The 17,243-nt window shown below is 46.7% G+C and overlaps 1 protein-coding gene across 1 annotated transcript in view; it reads left to right on the forward strand.

The window, feature by feature from the left end:
* Nucleotides 1-17,243, forward strand: part of RPH3AL (rabphilin 3A like (without C2 domains)) — a 39,745-nt gene that overhangs the window by 12,942 nt on the left and 9,560 nt on the right. The window contains exons 5-6 of the mRNA XM_080384358.1: nt 2,947-3,033; nt 12,158-12,332. Coding sequence (XP_080240484.1) covers nt 2,947-3,033; nt 12,158-12,332 — 262 coding nt within the window. The remainder of the gene's footprint in view (nt 1-2,946; nt 3,034-12,157; nt 12,333-17,243) is intronic.

The following is a 17,243-nucleotide window of genomic DNA, read 5'->3' on the forward strand; positions in this document are numbered from 1 at the left end:
AGCTGCTTTGAGCTGTGCTGCCTTTGTTGTTGAGTGAGTTTCTCCACTGGATCAAATTTGCAGAAGTAGCTTGACTGAAGCAGGGGTTATGCAGAAGATTGCTTGTAAGGCAGTGACTGGGAAAGAAAACACAAATCTTTGAACCCCTGGGTCCTAAGCTAGGGAGAAGGTAGCTTTTTAGGAAGGAATGGGGAAGGAAGCAGGGTGAGGTATTGGGAAGTGAAAGGTCTGGTTTGAATGGGAGCTACAGGGCAGCTCTCTGGGAGAGGAGCGCGGGCTTTGCCCACATGCACCTGTGGAGAATAATGGGGCTGGATGGCAGACAGGAGACGGCTAGCTGTTTCCTGCATTTCAAGCATGCAGAACAACAGGATGTGCTGTGTTCCTGCCTTTTTCCCTTGGCAATTCTGCTTTCACCTTGTCCAAAGCCAGCTAGGTCAAATTGCCACAGTGCTTTTTAACCTCCTTCCTGTGAGCCCCATACACCAATGAGGAGGCAAAAGCTGATTCAGACACTTCCCTGCCCTGTCCATTTGCAGTTATAGGTAGTAACCTCCAAGCTAGTGGGGTGGCATGAGCCCAAGGGTCCAGGAAGGCTGTGACCAGCAAACGCCAGAGAAGGGCTGGTTTGTTTATTTTTTTAAACGTTTATTCCCTTTTTGTCTGGAGTCTGTTGGGCAGTTCAGGAGCATTCATATCCAGGTTGATTTAAGGTGAGACCCTACTTTTCCAGTGTGCATTTTGCAGCACTTTTAGCGTGTGCAGGCTTAGGACAATGCTGACTAGGTGCCCTGGGCTTCTCCCCTTGCTGCCTTTTAATGTTGTGGGGTGAACTCAGGGAGCAGAATGGACCGTTACTTGTTCCCTTTCATCCGGGGATATCCATCACTTGTGCAGTGCTGCATGCAATAAGCAAAGACTTGTCAGGGAATTATGGATTTTTAAAGTTCATATTTTTCTTGCTAACATTGCTCTGTAACCATCTCACTGCAGCCTGTTTAATTCAGGAGTTATTAAAAGTGGTTTTTTATTTATATATTTATTTATACTTTATATATATTTATATCTAAAATAAAAAAGTTATTAAAACAGGAGTAGTTGTAATGATGCATCTGAAACATAGCAAAGAATTTTTGCTATGTTTCATAGCAAAAAACATAGCAAAAAAGCAAGTCCTTTCTGCTGAATAGAGGTTCTGTATTTCTTGTATCCTGATGGATTTTCTTAAGTGCCACTTTCTGTTTTATAAAGAATGTTTTTAATATTTTTATTAGCATAGAAATAAATGCATTATGGCAAGACAAAGATGTATGCAAATCCAGATGTGTTAGCAACAGCAGGAGTTAGGCAAAGCATAATATGTATTTACAATGCGGAGGCTATCAGTATTATGTATAAAAGGTGAAGTAGAAGTAGGGAAGTGCTTTATCTTGTATTTAATGAGGAATGGGGCTGAGTTTAATGTCCTTGATTTTTATGTCATCTTTTGAGGGGTTGTGAGTGATGCTCAATTTTCCAGTTGGCCTGCAGAGAAGGGGAGGAGGAAGGTCCTGAGTTTTATTGAAACTTTCAAAATTTATGTCTAGGAATAAAATCACTTGGAATCTTCCACTAGAGGGAGTATTTGGATGTGCTATATGCGTGGGGACTGGTATCTTTGAGGGTATTTAAGACTGAGTTGCTCCCTCAGATTTTGGGGTGAGGGAGGGAGAATTTGGGGTAGTTCAGGTGGTATCTGCTAACTGCATCTGCAGTTCCCCTTCGCTTGGGTAGTACCATGTTGCGTATTGATGTACCAGACCCAATAGGTTGTTCCTTATTTCTCCGGGAGGATGAGGGTGAGGACAGGAACAGATAGATGGAGAGGAGTACCAGCCTCTTTGGGGCTGCTGATGCCACCTCCTGCTTTCTGTGCAGCATGAGTCAGGGACAGACCTGCCTCTGGACAACACTAACCAAAATAGTTGGGTGTGTTTATTCATGCAATGAAACCATTGCCTCAGGTACCATTGTTCTGCTGCTCTCCTCCCCTTCCAGCCGTGGGCACTGAGGGCTAAGTGAACCACAGACCTTTGTTCCTGGACACAGACCTCCTGGCTCAGAGGAGGAGCAGCCTGGTTAGGGGGATATGTAAAACATTATCTGGGGAGATTAAATTCACATGTCTCTCTAAGCAAGGTTTTGCTCTCCAGGGCCCTCTTGTGAGTAGCTTTTGCTCTGTGAGGATCAAAGAATTCATGCAATTTCTCATTCAAGCTGTAAGCCAAGCCTGATACACATCAGCTTCATTATATAATATTAGGTGATTCAGGTTGTAAATGGCTTGTAATGCCAGCGGAGACATGAAAGTTCCCTTGTGCAGCAGTAGAGGCTGTGCGGTGCTATCAAGTATTCTGCTCCGGAAACATGCATGTAGGCATGGTTGTGCCTGCTGCCTAAGGAGCCACAAATCAATAGCTGTGAGTGCATGCTGAAATGGAGGGGAGGCCATGGGGTTTAAGACTATGTATGTGAGGGAAAGGAGGAGAGGATTTCCAGTCTTGCACAAACTCATGCTTGTTTTGTACTTGGCTACAGCTGCTTTCCATGGCACAGTGATTGGGTTTTAGGATTTAGAGGAATAAAAAAAAACGCTCTGGAAATATGCCTGTTGGTTTTGGGGTTTGATTGCCCTGTCTGGTTCTCTTCTTGCCCTGGAGTCAAGGATGTGTTGTAGATCTGTCTTTGTCTCATGTCCGTATAGGCCTGCAGCAGCTTCCTGTGATCAGTGGTCCTCCAGGATAAATAAGAAAATTGTGCCATGTTTAGGTTTTTAAGGAAAGCAAAATAGAACTGTTGGGACAGATGCTTCTCAACCTTCTCTTTTCCAAGGGCTGTATGGCTGTGAGGAGTTGCTAATGCCATCTATTTTTTTCTTTTCTTTTTTTTTCTCTCTCCTTGTTTCAGAAAGTTTGTACCAAGTGTGGAATAGAAACCTTTGGAGCCCAGAAACGTCCTCTTTGGCTGTGCAAGATCTGCAGTGAACAGAGAGAGGTAAAATACAACTATGGAGAGATGGGGCTCAGCAGCATGCATCTACCTGCCCCAAGCCTGTGCTGAGTGTGGGTGGGCTTTTCCCCGTGCCTGAGCACTTGGAGGGGAGCCTGGGTGTGAGGTTTGGGAGACTTGGCTAGAAGCCAGGCAGGCTCAATGAATACACACAGCGGTGGCAACTTTGGTTTATGAGGGAGCGGAGGGAAAAAAACCCACAAAAGCCCTTGCAACCTCTATGGCTTTGTGGCATTTCTCTAGCTATGGTCATAAAGAGACTGGTACCTTCAGCTACTATGCTCCTTCCCTCCTAGCTCTTTGGCAAATAAACCTGGCTAACATTGGTTCTTTAATACAGCTGGAGGGATCTAGAGCATAGCTGCAATATTTGTCCCTCTAAAAATAACTAGGATTGCAGCTTTTAAGTCTGTTTTCCTCCCTGCCTGCAAAATCCTATAACTTGCCAGTGTGTAAGACTTCTAATGCAGGTCTCTAAATTTTTATGTCCTTCATCCTTGACTTTACGCTGCAAAAAGTGATGGCCTGCCTCAGTTCTTGTCTGCCAGCTAGCATCCACCAACATCCGGGCTCGCTGCTCCACAGTGAAGTCAATGAATTTGTTCTGTGATTACAGAAGGATTTTCTCTTGTTCCCATCAATTTATTTTGGGCTTCTGCTTGTGGTCCTTGAACATCAATCCAGTGCAGCTATTTCTGACCACTGCAACCAACTGTGAAACCTGGGTGCTCTGCTAAATCAGTTTTTGAAGTGTAGTGAGAACATTCGTGTAGGCTTTTGAGATGCTGAATTTTTTTTATGTTAGTTGTGGAAACTTAGCATTGCTTAGATTTTACATAGGAGGGGGTTATTTGTGTGGGAGCACTTGCAAAGTTCATGTTCAGGTAAGATGAGGTGTACACGGATGCTGCTGGTTTTTTAATATTTGAGCAGCAGTGTGGGTGTGGATAGGGCTGGAAGAGAGCGTTACAGCTCCTTGGATATTGCTAGTAAAGTGATATGCTGAATCATCCAGATGTTTTGAATTCCAGATGGAGGTACCAAAATGGAGAGTGAGGCAGGTCAAGATATTTTCTGTGTTCTGCAGGGAGATGGGTGTGGGACTAAAATTTACTTTATTTCTTTTATTTTGGTATTTTTCCCCCTCATCTCATAGTGTATAATTGTGAGGGTTTTTTTCCTGCTTCTTATAAAGAGGAACTGTGGTCACTGGACAGAGAAGAATATTAACCTGTCCAGTAAGTGTTACGTGTGGCCAGTGTATGAGGGTACGGTAACCTTCAGAGTTCTTTCTCTCTGTGAAACCTGAGATACGGCCAAAGTGCTTCCCTAATGAAAATGGATGGAACTTTCCTTCTTAGACTAACTAAAAAATAGCCTTATGTTACCTCCCAACCCTAAGCCTCATTTTTGTTTTGATTCTCTTCAAGGTCAGTTCAAGCCTGTGTCCTTTCTTGTTTGCAGTGGTGCTGGTACCCTGACCAGAAGGCTGGAAGGGTCATAGCGTGGACATGCAGCCAGTCTGTCTTCCCACATGCTCAGCTCTTTTGGAGGAAGGCAGGGAAGCATTGAGAGTTAGCAGAAGCTTTGAGGTATGTCAGCTAGGACAAGGAAGTTGAGGCAATATCAGAATAAATGCCTGGAAAGCGGCTTTGATCACGTCTTCCGTAAGTGTGTGAGAAAGAGATGAGACTCTTAGGCCTCAGGCTGATGACTGGTATAGTGCAGTGCCTGAAGCTGGTTCAGCTGTCGTGATATTACAAGGCATGCACTAAATTGCCAGGTTTCTTTTAAGGGCTTGTGTTCACAACTAGTTCCTTGTTACTGTCTGTTTCTGTGATCTGGATCTGTCTTGTATTGCCATCTGCTCTGGACCAAACCCGTTTGGCCATGTTCCTTGCTGAAGGTTATATTTGCTGTCAATGAGTGCAGATGGATGTCTGCTCTTTGGGATCAGATATTCTCATTTCTGTCTAACCTCTGAATTCCCTGCATGGTGAGTAGGTATCAGCCCTCTTTTATTTCCTGGGATCCAGGCAGGGAGCTTCAGGAATGCACTGAAGCACTTTGAGTTGTGCAATGCAGTAACAAGTCAGTATCTCCCTTCTCTTCCCTTCTCACTGTACAGTGTGACTGAGCAAGGTTCTTCTTTAGTCCATGCCAATGAAACACATGCTTAAAGTAGGCTTGTCCCAGGCCACAGAGCTCTGGCAACACCTTCCAAGTTGTTGGGCCCCTAAACTTGGCCAGCTCTAGTGGGTGAGTTGTTTGATGTTGGTCCAGAGTGCCGCCCCCCAGCAGGTGTGGTGATATGTGGTGTTTCCAAGCTGGGTGATTCCCTCCACATCAGTGCGTTGAATGCCATCTGATTTTCTGAGCCACCGCTCAAGCTATTTGGGCGTGATATTTATGAAGCTCTCAACTCTGTTAGTGAGAGACTGTCAGGCACTGAAGGGAGAAAGGGAGGTCATTTGGAAACCTGGATGGACTAAGTGATATTGGCTAGAGTTAATAAGTGTCATCTGGCTGGAACAAGAGCCTAGGACTGTAATTGTCCCCTTTAGCCTCTGCCACGTGCTAAGTGAGCACGTGAGTCTTGTGGCTCACCAGGATCTCCAGCCAGGATAGTGTGGTTGGACATTTCTATATACTAGCTAACAGCTACAGTGTGCAGCTTTATTCATACATGCTAAAGCTTTCATCCCTCTATCTTCCTTGTCATTATTTATCCCTATAGGCTTGATTTAAAGTAGCATAAATGTAGTGACAGTAGTTGTCTCTCCCTTTTGCTCTGTGGGCAGAATCTGTGCTGGCTTCAGTTACAATTAAATCATCAGTATGCTGGGGTGAAAATGAAGACCAAAATAACAAGCTATCATTTACACCAGTTTTTCAGTTGGAGTCGAATGCTTGGTGTCCATAGACCCCTTTGGGAATCCTGGCCTCAGCTATTCAGAAATGTTCTTTGCTGCTTTCTGTTTCCTTGAAAACCTCCACTGGGAAGGCTGTGCTGCATAGCAATGAGGAACAAGTTGCTCTGACACTGTCTTATTTCTGGAGAGTGGAGGTGATTAATGGATTCTGCCTGCTGCTTGTGTCCCAGTCATCCAGAAGCAAAACAGAGTGTTTGGCAGCACTCAAGCTGCCAAGCATGATGTGTACAAGCAGAGTGAGGGCCTCCAAGGTGCCAGAGAGGTGCTGGGAGGAACGTACTGTGTTATAACGCGGCTGGGACCTGACAGAGCCTGGATGTTCCTACTGGCAAAGAGGACATCCCCAAGGACCCCTACATCATAAGTGCATCTCTTCATCCTGCAATAAGATAGACCTCACCTGCTTCAGGCCAGAACTGGCTTGTTGGAAGTACCACTTGTCCTAGCTGTTTGCCAAGGCGTCTGAAACACCGTTTCTGTTCTTCAAGGATTTTGTGGATGTTTTTCTTTGCAATGTCTTCTGAGGGCAGTGGAATTAAACCAAGTGTGGATCATGTTTATTGTTCCTGCAAGCAAGGGTTGAAGCAAATTTGGTCAAGCTTTCATACACTTTGGAGGGCAAGAATATCCCTTCCTTCTGCCCTCTTCCATGTGCTGCATTGCCTTTCTTGGCTTTGTGTCTTGCATTGCCTTTATGGAGAGTGAATGTGGAGGGCTGATCCTCCTTGGGGCAGTCCTATTTCTGCATGCATATGAAATCCCGTGTCATGATCAGGGTGCTGATATCTACTGCAGCAGACATTGGCACAGGTTTGCAGTGAGCCTGTTTGCTAACTTGGCAGTGAAGCAGTGATGCACCGATGCACCCACAGAAATAACAGTGCAGAAAGGGAGCAAGTCCTCCAGCAAAATGGGCTTATTGCAGCAGCTGTCAGAGGAGCAAAACTTGCCTGGGAGGAGCTGTGGTGGGCATGTATACAGCTGGAATGATTCCCTGCTGCCAGGCCTCTGGCAGAGCACGTGAGCTTTGATAGCTTGGGCAGCAATGCCCATGTTGAATTAGTCGAGTGTAGCTGAAGTCTGCCTGTCGCCTCCTGGCTTGAAAGGGAAATGGGACCTGCTGTGTTTTGTCAAATCCCTGCCCAGTTGTTTAACTCTCTGCACAGCCTTGTTTTGAGTGATACCACCAGGTTCTGCAAAGCACCTTCCTGAACTGCCACATTATATATTTTTTTTTAATCCGTAATTAGCGATGCTATCATCGTAATTAAAATCCTCTTGGAAGCATTCATGCACATTTACATTTGAATTGACACATCCAAAATTGTAGTGATAATGAAAACAGTTTAAGTAGAGTGGGGGGGAGACAGCTTTTTTTAAACCCCATTGAATATGAAAGAGAGTGTCAGCTATCAGGGACCTGTTAAAGTTTTAATTTGCCCCCTCTGCTTCACTTTACCGTTAATTTCTTCTCCTTCACTAAACGGCATTTTCATGGCTGGCTGCATTTCTTGGTTTATCGCAATAAACCATGCAGAGGAAGAAGATTACTGTGCTGGAGGAATGGAATTGTGTCCTCCCCTTTTGCCCCCAGGGCTTCCCTTTTCAGATGTACACTCATACCATTTTGAACATCATAAACCACCATAGGCCAGGGTTATTCCTGCCTGGCATGATGATTTCTTGGCAAAATACCGTACTGATGGAGTGTTTATTTTGGGTGACTCTGGATTGAATTGAAGTGATGTGCACCTGTTTGCAATTCAAAGAACTCATCAATAGCCTGCCATATTATTTTGGGGGTGGTAGCAAGTGGTTAGACTCAAAATAGTGTCCTCTAGAATAGACCCACAAGGAAAAAAAGAGGCCTGATTGAGAGTGGAATGATAAATCATTGAAGGCTGGCTGCCATTGCAGCTAGAGAAACGTTGGGGTCAGAGGTGCGATAGATTTTGCTATTCCGGAAACAAAGCTACGAATAGCAATTTCACTGCCTTTTAATTTTCTTCATCCTCAAGTGCTGAATGTGGGAGTTGACAACAGATTGCTGTAAATAATGTAATTGGAAATCTCTGTGTTATGGAAAAGCAGATGAATGCAAATAACAAAGCTGAAGAGCATTTGCTCTTTCTCCCTGCCAGTGGTTTGCAGTGTGCCAGAACCATGGTGGAGAGCTGGGACAAAGTGAGCGTGTGGGCATGTGCTGTGTGAGGGCAAAGGCAATTAAGTCCTCCTGGGGTGGTTGCTTTTGCAGGTGCCTTTTGTTAAGCATCGTATCCCACAAGAACCTGCTCCCCTGGGCTGCTGGGGAGTTGTGTGAATAATGCTGGTGTCAGCATGAGAAGCTAAAGGTAGCTGTTTTCCTCTTGCCCAGCCTGGGCTGCTGCGAAGGAAGGGGGCTGCAGAATGAGAACAGCTACTGAGTGGCAAGCAGTAGGTGGTAGAGCAAAATATGGTTTTGCAGCAAAGATCCTTTCTAAGCATCTCTGTTTAGGGGACTTGTGGTTTGGTGAAGCAAACTTGGGGGGGACTGCGTTTGTTTGTTATGATTCCTTCAGCTGTGATCCTGTCCCTTCATCAGCAAGTCCTAATGTTTTCTCTGTTTAGGAGCTTGTTTTAGCACTTGTATGTTCAGAGAAGGAGGACAGAGAAGTTAAGCAGTAACATGCTTTTCACCAGGGCCCAGTGATTCTCCATTAGGTCCCATTTACAGACTGCACTTGAATGTGCTAGATAAAAATACGCATCTACTTCTGACTGGCTCATCCTGTAACTGCAATGACGGCTTGGTGCAAATTTAATAGGAATATTATCAGGGTTATAAGAAGTGTTGAGCTCTCTGGACTTGCCATGGACATTAAATTGGTTTGAAGTAATAAAAAAAGGGAGTATGTTACTAAAGTAGCTCTTCTCCCCTGTGTCCTGCCCCCTTAGCTTTAGGGTAGTTTAGGTGTCAGGGGAGGCAGAAGGACAGGATCCTGAAGGCAGTCAGTATTTAGTGTGGATTTTGATTGTGTTTGGCTGGGCCATTTTGAGCACAGTGAGCCGGGACAGCCGCCGCTGGTGAACGATGGTGTGGCTGCTCTGTCCTGAGCCACCTGCTGGGCCACCATGTCCTGATCTGAGATAATGCAGATACAGATCTTTAGTCCTCTCTGTCAAGCATCAAGCACTGAAGCACAATCAATGTTACGTAAAATTGGGTTGTTGCGTGAGACTGGAAGGGGCTGGCTGTCCCTCTTGCGGAAGCTATTCCAGCTTCACCCAAACTCGGGCTGCTGTGGGGGCCAGATTTCACCTTATGTGCCAACAGGACTGGTGGGACCAAAATTCTCTCCCTGGAAAGAGCAAGTTCTTGCTGATAAACAGGAGTTTTATTCTTGAAGCACTGTTATAGATTTATTAATTTAAAATCAAGCAAGAATTCTGCTGTCAGGCCACTCTTGGCGATCAATGAACTGCCATCAATAGCAGTCAGCAGCATCGATTTGTTTTGATGCATGGATGCTAAAACTAACCTGTGTGCCCATGTGCAGAACAGAAAGTGAACTGCAATTGTTTCAGATGGGGCATGCTGCTAACCTGGGGGGAGCAGAGGTACTAAATTAATAAAGGGGAGAGCATCTTGCTGCAGCTATTTTAGAGCTGATCTCAAAACAATTTCAGTACTACTGTAATGAGTCTAAACTCTTATTAGAAGCACCAATTGAAAGTGAATATATATGCATATAATCAATTTTATACTACTATTACTACATCAGAGCTGGGTGTATTATATCATTAACTCCTTCTATAACTGGACTTGCTTTGGCGTAGTGAGAAACCTGGGGGTGACCAGTCTTTTCTTACAGCAGTCCTTGCTGTGTCTGATTGGTTTTATGGTGTGTCTAAATTGTAGTTCGCCTGAAGATAATAGGTCTCTTCAGTGCTTCAAATTAAATTACAGATGTTGCAAGGTCTGTTCAGAGAAGGGCTATAAGAAGCTGCTTCTGGCAGTTTGTGTGGCGAAGCTGCTTGTGCCCCAGCTACCCAGAGTGCAGCAGGCAGTGGACAACCTGCCTTCCTCAAGCCATGGCACTGATAGGGGTGCAAACCCCGTGGCTGCAGCAGTCCTTGTTCTGCCCTCTGTCCTGCGCGTGCAGCTGCTCCCAAGGCCTCCTGCCTTTCTGAGACAAGGGAGTCCAGGGCTTGCACAGTCTGCAGTTCTTGCATGGTGTATGTTGAGTTGAGTTGCAGTGGGGTAAGCTCCATGTAGAGACGTCTGTCCCAGGTTTAAAAAATGTATTGCATTTCCCTATTCTTGATTTTGTGGGGATAGCAGAGCACGTTGCTCCAGGGTCTCTGTGCTGCACGGGTGTGTGCTGTTGTACAAGCTGTATCAAGAGCTGTGCAGTCCCTACATGCTAGCAGAGGGGACAGAAGGAGCTGTGTCAGCTTGTGCCTTGGCTGGCTGGGTTGCTGTTTTGGCTATTTGTGTGCTGTTGAAGGAGCTGGTAAAGTGTTACTTAGCAGGGAAATGTTGGTGTAGTTGCAGGATGCTCTCACCTCCTGGTTTCTAGATCCTGCTATGGTGCATGCAAGCACCTCTCTTGCACACTTGCAGTAATTGATGTGCATGCTGGATCACGGCAATATTGTGCTTTCTTCTACTGTGTGCTCTTTTAAAAAGCATACTACCAGGTTCCCCTCTAAATTCAGATTGCCTTCACTTGGCTTTCAAGACTCCAAACGCAGGTATTTTAGCTCTCCGTTGATGGCTCTGGACTAGGAACCAGGCAACCTGCTGAGCAATCTTGTCCCATCAGTGGGATGGTGACAGTGGTGTCCTGCTTCTTGTGTCTGCATGAGAAGAACTTCTCATGAGTGCCAGTGCCCCTGCCCTCTGCTTTGATTAAGCCCTAAATGCAGATTGCAAATGTATTGCTGTAACTGAGGTGTCTGCATTTGCACCCATTGCCATCATGGTGATACTATATGCAAAATGCTCTGGGAACTTGGAGTAGAAACACTGATGATCTCCTTCACTCTGAGCAGAAGTGCAAGGTTTCTACCCCTCTGCATGAAATAGAAAATCATGTTTTTACTATATTAACTTATTTTTGCCCTGGCTGTCTCATTAGCTCATTATTAGGCTGCTGGAAGGCACAGAAGAATTAGGTTTTTAGAGGCCATTTCTCCTTGTCTGAATTGCCATCCTTTTCCCTTCCTCTGGCTCACAGCAGGCTTTATATTAAATATACTTAATAGAGCTCCTTCATCATAAACTGCATTAAAACTAAATTGGAGAGTAGAGGGCGTTCTTAAAGGAGATATTACAGTTTAGTGCTCGCAGTCCATTTCCCGCTGCAGGTTCAGGTTATTTGAGTGTCGTTCTTCTTGTTCTGGGGTTTTCAAGCACACTTGTTAAATGATCTGCCTTGGCCTGAATTACTCTGAAATGAATGCCAAGGTTGTGCCATTCAGTACAGCACAAGGCAGTGTTTCTGCTGTCCTGGTGTTGCCGCTTGCATCCCCCTGCTGCTATTGGTCTTTGACTCTTTCAGAAGCAACCTAGGCTAAGGGACCTGGCCCAGGAGGAGAGATTTGCCAGGACTTGCTGCCCCTCCAGCCAGTGCAAGACATGTTTAAGCAGAGCATGTATGACATGTCCCTAGGAAGCTTTTCTTTTTGTGCATTCCCAATGGGAAAGCAACAGATGCAGCATCTGAACTGCCTGTTGCTTAGCGCAGGCCAGGGAACTTCATCCTGATATCCTTGTAGTAAGCCTGGAAACACGTGTTTGACTCAAACATGGCATCAGAGAAACATCTAGTCTTGACAACCCAGAGAGCATAAGAAGCTCTGTGGTTTGCATGATCACCTTCTGCTCCTCCTTCAGTCTATGCCTGCTACTCATTCAAATTTGTGATTTTTTTTGTAGTGGTGGAAGAAGGACTGAGGTGAAGGTGGGCTGACAAGGTGTGGGAGGAATCTGGGATGTTCTGGTAGTTGCAGTGTGCAGAGGGAACCATTGGGCTCTGTGGGCTTGGAAGCCTTGCCCTCCCCCTGTGTTTGAGTGTGGTCAGTATAGGTCATAGGGAGTGGTTGGGCTGAGCTTGATGGGGAGCTCATCTGGTGCTGGCTGTGCTCTCTTGCTGTAAAAATCCAGGCTTAAGGTGCTGTCTGTCTCTTAACAGGTTTGGAAGAGGTCTGGTGCGTGGTTCTACAAAGGGCTGCCCAAGTACATCACGCCTTTGAAGAGCAGCAGCAAATCCAGTGAGCTGCACTCGCAGCCTTGGCAAAGTGAGCCAGCTGTGCCAGAGGCAGAGAGTGTTGGGACCAGCCGATCCTTCACCTGGGCCAGGGGAAAAGGTTTGTTGTCAGTTCTGTGCCCAGGAAGCAGGTGGAGAGAAGGACCTGCCTTCTGCTGTCGCTAGCAGGATTCAGTTAATAGGAGAGGCTCTCTCAGAGGTGAGGGATAGTGCATAAGATGTGGTTTGCTTACTATGTGAGCGGTGTTTGGGTTTTTTTATGCTGTGGTATGCTTTTCAGGTTCACTGTTACTTCAGTGCACATTGGTGGCCCAGGCTAGCCCCAGCCTGCCTGGACTCCCTGTCCTTCAGTCCACCCTTGCTTTCCTCCATTCCTTGCAGCCCCCACTGTTTTGCTGGGACTGCCAAGGGAGGGATGAGCCGTGAAGTAGACACCGGTCTGCAGTCACAGCCCAAAGAGCTCCTCCTGCTGAACTACATAGGATGATGCCACGGATGGACAGCATTGTGCTGGTGAGGCTGACAAAAGGCTCATCTCATTCCCTCCCTTCTTGGGGCTGCTTGCTTCTGATGCTCTACAGAGCACCTTTGGGTGGATATCTCAAGTTGCTTTGAGCTGGGTTAGAAATTACACTGCCAGCATCTCCCTGGGGTCTTCCTGGGGCCTGGAGCAAGTGGGAGAGGTACTCTTTTACGGTCAGTGGACAGGAGCAAGCTCGTGCTGGCTGTTTCCTTTTGTGCCTGACCCCCTGAACAGGTCAGGCTGGAAAAGGGTGAAGCTCCTTCCCCAGGCTTTGGGGAGGGGGGTGATGTTTGCATCAGCTCAAGGCTGAGTTGGTCTTCAAACGTGTCCCAGAGAAGCTGTTGATTAACTTAGCTCTGTGCAGGGATGGGGCCAAAGCACTGACAAGCCTGACGATTTATTAGCTTCGGCACTCACATCCCTGTTCTTTGAGGTAGACCTTGATTGAAGTAGACTGTTGTATCACATGTGGCATCTTGGATCACTGCTGCGTCAGATCCCATTCACAGCGCTGCCTTGTAGGACTTCTTTCCCCTGATTCTTCCATCTGCCAACCCTGTCGCTGCTCATATACCCACTCCGGTGCTGTGCCTGTAACCAGCTGTGGGGAAACGGCAGCTTGGCACTGAGGAGCTGAGCACACAGGGCTATTAGCACAGCAGCGGATGGATGGTACAGAATTAAAGCTGCTGCCAGTCTGCTTTGATTTCTTTTAATTTCTTTCTGGTGTGGGTTAGCAGGACTGTCTGGCCTCTCTCGCCTTCTGTCTTTTGCTATTAGATCCCCTCAATTGGAGAAGACCTCTTCAGCATAGTGGCAGCATACACTCTTCCACATCAAGATAAATCTTACCAGTAGTGCAGGGGGAAATAACCTTTTAATAAAGAGGACTCAGGAGGCTTGGGTTTACAAATCTTCTCTTCAGGCCCCAGCTAGAAAAGCACTCTCAGCCCTACTGTAACTTTTGTAATTAAAGACAAATTAGATCAACAATAGATGGTTGTGCTTCCTTTCAGGAGATGCTTAGAAGGAGTTGTCTTAGCAATTGAACTTGAATGATGAGATATTTTCTCTTCATGCGATACAGATAGCATTATGAGTTAAAGATGTTGAGCCCAGACTGGCCTGCTTTTTAGTTCAGCTTTTTAGTTTTGTTTTCATAGAATCATAGAATCATTTAGGTTGGAAAAGACCTTTAGGATCATCAAGTCCAACCATTAACCCAGAACTGCCAAGTCCATCACTAAACCATGCCACTAAGCACTGCATCTACATGTCTTTCAAACACTTCTAGGGATGGTGATTCCACCACCTCCCTGGGCAGCCTGTTCTAATGCTTGACCACCCTTTCAGTGAAGAAATTTTTCCTAATATTCAATCTAAACCTCTCCTGGTGCAACTTGAGGCCATTTTATCTTGTCCTATCAGTTGTTATCAGGGAGAAGAGACCTACCCCCACCTGTCTACAACTTCCCTTCAGGTAGTTGTAGAGAGCAATAAGATCTCCCCTGAACCTCCTCCTCTCCAGTTTCCTTCTCCATTTTGGAGAAGGCCTACCCCTGAATACTGGCAGGAGGAGCAAAGGAACAGGTGGAAGACAGCAAAGTGGCCTTTTGTAAGCTTTGAAGTGAGTGGTGAGCTGCCTTTCTCCCTGTGCTTTGATTTTCAGCTGGCTCTTGTTCTATTGGCTGGATAATATTGATTGATGGTTTTATTTTCTGGTGCTTTCTTTCCTTGTTGCCTTTCTCTGTTAGGCTGCCTGTCCTCTGGACAGCTTTGAATGAGCCCGTGGGCTGTAATTCATCTCTGAAGCTGTGAGCTTGTACACGTTGCCCCTCTGTTTAACTCTTTTTCACCTGCCAGTGCTGGGACTTTTGCTGTTTGTCATCTGAAACCTCTGCAAGGTACAGGGCAGCTGCCTTCCCCGATGGAGATGATGTAGCTGTGATACTGCCAGTGTGAATTTGGGCCTGGGCCTGGACTGAGCTTTGAGGCCATGGCTGACAAGGCAGCCTACCTTACCTCTGCCTGGCTGATAGCATTTTTTATCTCACACCTTGTACACCCTCATCTGAACATGTCCTTTCGGCACTGAGTAAAGTTTTGTTGCTTGTTTGGCAGGATGTCCTCAGGAGCAAGCTCTGGCATTTAACGTGCCTGACTGACAGGCTGCTCTCGGTGGGGTTTCCATTATCTTGGCCAGCCATGTCTAACCCCACCACTCACCTCCCCAGGTGCTGAAGGAGCTGTCTCAGCTATTAAGGGATTCAAGTGAAGTGGGACCAGCATGGACGCAGCCATGTCCCAGCACAGCCCCCGTGAGCCTGGGAGAGAGGAGCTGTGGTTGTCCTTTTGACATCCACCATGCCAGGAGCTGCCTTTCAGCAGGGATGAGACAAACCTCAGGTGTCCCTTTTTCCCCCTCAAAAGGAAGTGTTCAGTGCCAGGCCCTGGGTACCAGCTGCTCCTGCTGCAGGAGGGTGGGAAGGCAGTGGGACTGAGGGACTGCAGGAACGTGCCTCTTGGAAGAAAAACCAAACCCACCAGGAAGAAGTTTTATTTTTACACACCCATTATTTCTCTCGTGCTCACTGACACTGGGATTTGCTGTTGCCTTTAGTTTTTTTGTAATAAACAAGCAGTTGCCATGGGAACCCTGCTATTAGTTAAGGCACAAATGTATTGTCATGGGGAGAATAGCAGTAATATTTCTTATGCTGGGGAACAAGCTCTGCTCCATGCGGTGGAATGTGGGTGGGTTTCTGCACTGTGTCAGGCAGGATGGGGCCATCAGGGGGTGGGGAGCAATAAGCAGCAGGGCTTTCCTTCTTCTAAACTCTTGAGTTCTGCAGAAAAAAATGTAGTGCATCTGCATGAAAAAAAGAAATGTGATGCCCAAGCTATTGCACTGTTTGGCATGAGGGCTGTCTGCTGCTCTGCTCGCCTCTGGTGGTTTCTCCCATTGCAGTGTGCTCTGGTCCTGTTGCCAAGCAATGCGATGTGCTGGGCTCAGCACTGTCAGAGGCACAGGAGCAGTGGCTGGGTAGGGGCATGCAGCACGTTTGTCCAGCATCTGTGTGCTGGAGGTCAAATCCCTGACTGATGGAGCAGAGAGGAGTGTACTTTGCAGGCTGCTGAGGGGGTCATCCAACTTTTCTACAAGTTTGGGCAGTGCCAAAGCTGCATATGTGCTCCTTCTGAAAAGAAGAGCAGTTGGGTCCAGTCCCCTGTTCCTGCTTGGAGGTGTCCCTGTGGCTGTGGGCAGTGCTGGGCATGATCTAGCATAGGAGTTGCACTCAGTGAGACACTTGAGTTGTAATAAACTCTTCATCTCCGGTCCTCCCACCTGCAGTGACCGGGAGCTATCAGCCTCCCCGGAGGCTGTGTTTGCCAAGGCTGATGATACAGGTGCTGCAGGGGAGCTGTGTGCTCAGGGGCTCATCCTCAGCCTGCTCACCCTGCATGTCTTGGCTGCACTGGGCATGCGCAGCTGTTCGGAGCTGTTGCTGCATGCCCATGTGCTTTTTCTGTATTTTTGGCAGTGGGAGTGAGTGTGGCTGGCTCTTCCCATCACAGGGATGCCCGTGCTAAACACACGTTTAACATAAGAGCTCAACCCCAGTCAAGGTGCGCCTTTCCCCTTGGCCTCAGCGCAGCCTCCCCACGTTCTCTGCTGCACAGGTTAATTGCAGCCTGGCAGCCCTCCACCATTCCCTGTGGCTCTCTGTGCCACAAGGCTCTGGTACCTCTGGCTTGGAGGTTGAACCACATGTTGGAGGAATCACGGGCTCTTGCAGCAGCTGTGCAGGTTCAGGCCCTCTATGAGCGATCCATTCCCTGTGGGAATACTGCTTTTCTTGCAAGTTTTATCTCAGCATATTTTTTTATGAGCTTTTTTCTGTCAGCTGGAGATGGAGAGGGATAAATCTGTTACATTTTTTGAAAGTACAGCTGTCCAATGACTCTTATTGATATATCAGCAACTGCTGGAGCACCAGATTTACGACTTCTGGGCTCTGGAAAGTGCCAGCGGAAGGTCTGGAAGCTTTGGGAGAAAAATTACCTTAAAGGGAAACATTGGTACAGTGGGTAAAATACACTCTTATTGGCAGCAGAGAAAATGAGAGCAGATAGGGCTGCTCCTGTGGTGCAAGTGCCTTCACATCATTAATATTTTCCTCCTCTTGTGCTGGTCCTCTTTGAACTGCTGAATGGCAGAAGGGAAGGCAACTAAAGTCACCTCCATTGATTCACTGGGGCCTTCTCCAAATAAATCCTGACTTCCAGCATTTTTAAAGGATTCATGGGGGAAGGAGCAGTTCTAAAGTGACGGATTTCATGAATCCAGGAGGCCAAAGAAGGATGATGGTCAAGTAGGACAGGAGTGCATTTTCTGGAGGAATTGGGTAGTGGGATGGTCAGGATGATTCTCACAGTTGAAATTTGGATTTTATAGCAAAAAATAAAGAAAAAGTACTGGTACGTAGG

The sequence above is a fragment of the Falco punctatus genome, assembly GCF_963210335.1.
Source record: "Falco punctatus genome assembly, chromosome: 1".
NCBI lineage: Eukaryota > Metazoa > Chordata > Aves > Falconiformes > Falconidae > Falco > Falco punctatus.